Consider the following 2,590-nt stretch of genomic DNA (forward strand, 5'->3'; position numbering starts at 1 on the left):
TGAAATGAAATGTCTAACAAGTTTGAATGATGAATCAAGCTCTCACTACAATGTGTCTTTTCTTCATGATGACCAAACAATTTGATCAAGAATGACTTAGGTGTGCATGGATAAAAGTGAGCAGAAGAAATGTATGGATGCTTGAAGAATGGCAACGAACCGGAAACTTCAGAGCACTCAAAAATGATGAAAAGTATAAGTCCAAGAATAAAACGTAAAAACACTTCATGAAAGAATAGATGTTTCAGGGTATATTGGGCAGTTTTGAGACAACTTTGTCAAAGCTGCTATAGCAGATTAGGAACAAAATGACCTGGTATACATCAGGAAGTTCTCATCACTTTGTACACAAGGAACGTCTCATCACTGTGCACGCCAAATACTTCCCTTCACTGGTCTGTGGGATACAGAAATCATTCCTGACATGAAATGGTGCCTTTTGGCGGCAACCCACTATTAGGCTTATGGACAGTACAAAATACAAAGTAATTATATTAATTGAGGAAATTCCCTATCTGGGCGACGCCTAAGCCCGCAATTCCCCTATTCCGGCCAAATCCGAGGTGAGCGCAAGTTCCTTCCTAGAGGTAACACTAGAGAAACCCTACGACAAGCATATCGGGGTTCTTTATCCCTTTATCCTGGGTTTATGCTTGTAAGTCTTTGTTTTACGTCTTTTTTATTGTATCTACAATCCTTTGGTCCCACAGACACGTTTTAGCCTGTTATTGTTCTTTGTTTTACGTCTTTTTATCGTATCTACAATCCTTTGGTCCCACAGACACGTTGTAGCCTGTTATCGTTGCAGTTTTCTATTTAAACGACGTTCATTGCCACCTTGTGAGCCTCGCCCGTGAAGGGAAACCGAAACACTGACAGTGAACTAAATTTTTGCATTTACATGAGATTAAATAGTTTGTATATTCAAGAATGTACTGGCGTAAAATGAAGCTACTTATAGTTAACACGTTCTGTCCCTTTAAGGAGTTAGTTTTTCAACTTTTTCCATCCCCTTCAGCGTATTTTCTCATAAAACTTTTGACTTGCCCAGTAGACTTCTATGGGCTTTCCTAGAGTTTCCTTAGAAACCACGCTGCGGCAGCATTCCGTGAATTCTCAAGTTTGAGAAGCGCATGGCAGTGAGTGCAACCAGTGAGCAAGACATGCAGTGTTGCCTGTGACAACTAGGTCAAAGCATTATTTCCAATTGCTCTCCTACCTGGTATCTTTGCAGTATTGATGAACATCTGTTTTCTACTCTCCAGGCGACCAACGGCCGACGACGCTGGAGAAATACGGAAGACAATATCTTCTCACAAAGGAAAAACAAAAGAAAGCACATTGCTGACACTGAAAGCAACGGAGAAGAAGAAAAAGGACTAGTAATCAACGAGCCACCTAGTACATCCAACAGAACTGCAATTTTGAAAGTTACAACTGTGTACTCTCCCATCTATCATGAGAGGAACATTCAAAAGCGCCCATCAGAGGATGGAAAGTACATTTCAGAAATTTGATACTGATGGCAGTGGTAAGTCATAAAAACAAAGCAAATTCAGTAAGAACAAACACAGTTTTCTGATACAATTAACACCCTTGCAATACTCCACCTCGTAGGGACTCTGGACAATGTGGAGATTGCTCGCGCAATTTCCGAAGTGATGAACTTTGAACTCACCAATGAACATGTATCTTTGCTCCTATCCGAGTTTGACAAGGATGGCAATGGCGAAATTGATATGGCTGAGTTTGTAATGATGGTGGTATGTACTCTCATGATCAAACATGTCCTTAATTGTATTTTGATGTCAACATGTTCATTGCAATCTCATTGTCATCAAATTTCACCAAATCAGCGTTATATGGAAGACAATGTGGAGCCTAATCTGGATTTTTCCGATCAAATGGCAAAGGCAGTGGCAGTGTCAAGACTGGAAACTGCTAAACTCCTCTCAGAAGTTTCCACAAACATCTATCCCTTCCGCAATATCCTCTGTGTTCAGGGGAAACTGACACCCGACCTGGATAACCCACCCCACTATGACGATGACTTTGAGCCCGCGTTTGCCCCATCGGAAATGCGCTGCCTTGCACTAGTCTCTCACAACAGAATGAAGGCAGCAATGAAGGAATTTGTCACTATCAACAAAAACATTCTCAAGAAATTTTGTCTTACTGGAACGCAAAGCACTATGAAAATGCTAAGTGAAGTTTTCAAAGGAGACAGCAGTGTAGTCTTTGGACCATCCTGTACATCCGGTCCACTTGGAGGTGATGCCGAGCTTGCAGCCTTATTGTGCCGTGGACGGCTGGGAGGCATTCTGTTCTTTGAAGACCCCCTGTCTGCCCATGCCCACCAGGCTGATATCCATTGCTTGTGTCGTCAGGCGCAGGTGCACAACACCATGATCTGCGCTACCACCACAAGCGCTTTGATGATGATGCATGTCTTGCGCTCAGCATTGCAAGGAAATGGTAGGCCTGAGTTGATTCCTTCATTCTTCTTTTCTCTAAAGTCCCCTGCTGTAGTTGCATATCTTGGTGAACAAGAAAAGGTCATTGCCACTCACAGTTCGGGCTAGGCCATGTT

General features: G+C 42.4%; 1 protein-coding gene across 1 annotated transcript; it reads left to right on the forward strand.

Moving 5' to 3' along the window:
* Window positions 1-1,329: 1,329 nt before the first annotated feature.
* Window positions 1,330-2,582, forward strand: PHATRDRAFT_bd1549 (predicted protein; the record flags this gene model as incomplete). Its single annotated transcript, XM_002176104.1, has 3 exons — window positions 1,330-1,531; window positions 1,618-1,763; window positions 1,857-2,582. The coding sequence occupies exons 1-3, from the start codon at window positions 1,459-1,461 to the stop codon at window positions 2,580-2,582; spliced, it is 945 nt and encodes a 314-aa protein (XP_002176140.1). The 5' UTR covers window positions 1,330-1,458.
* Between the last annotated feature and the right edge of the window lie 8 nt (window positions 2,583-2,590).

Source organism: Phaeodactylum tricornutum, genomic scaffold (assembly GCF_000150955.2).
Source record: "Phaeodactylum tricornutum CCAP 1055/1 PHATR_bd_3x5 genomic scaffold, whole genome shotgun sequence".
NCBI lineage: Eukaryota > Bacillariophyta > Bacillariophyceae > Surirellales > Neidiaceae > Phaeodactylum > Phaeodactylum tricornutum.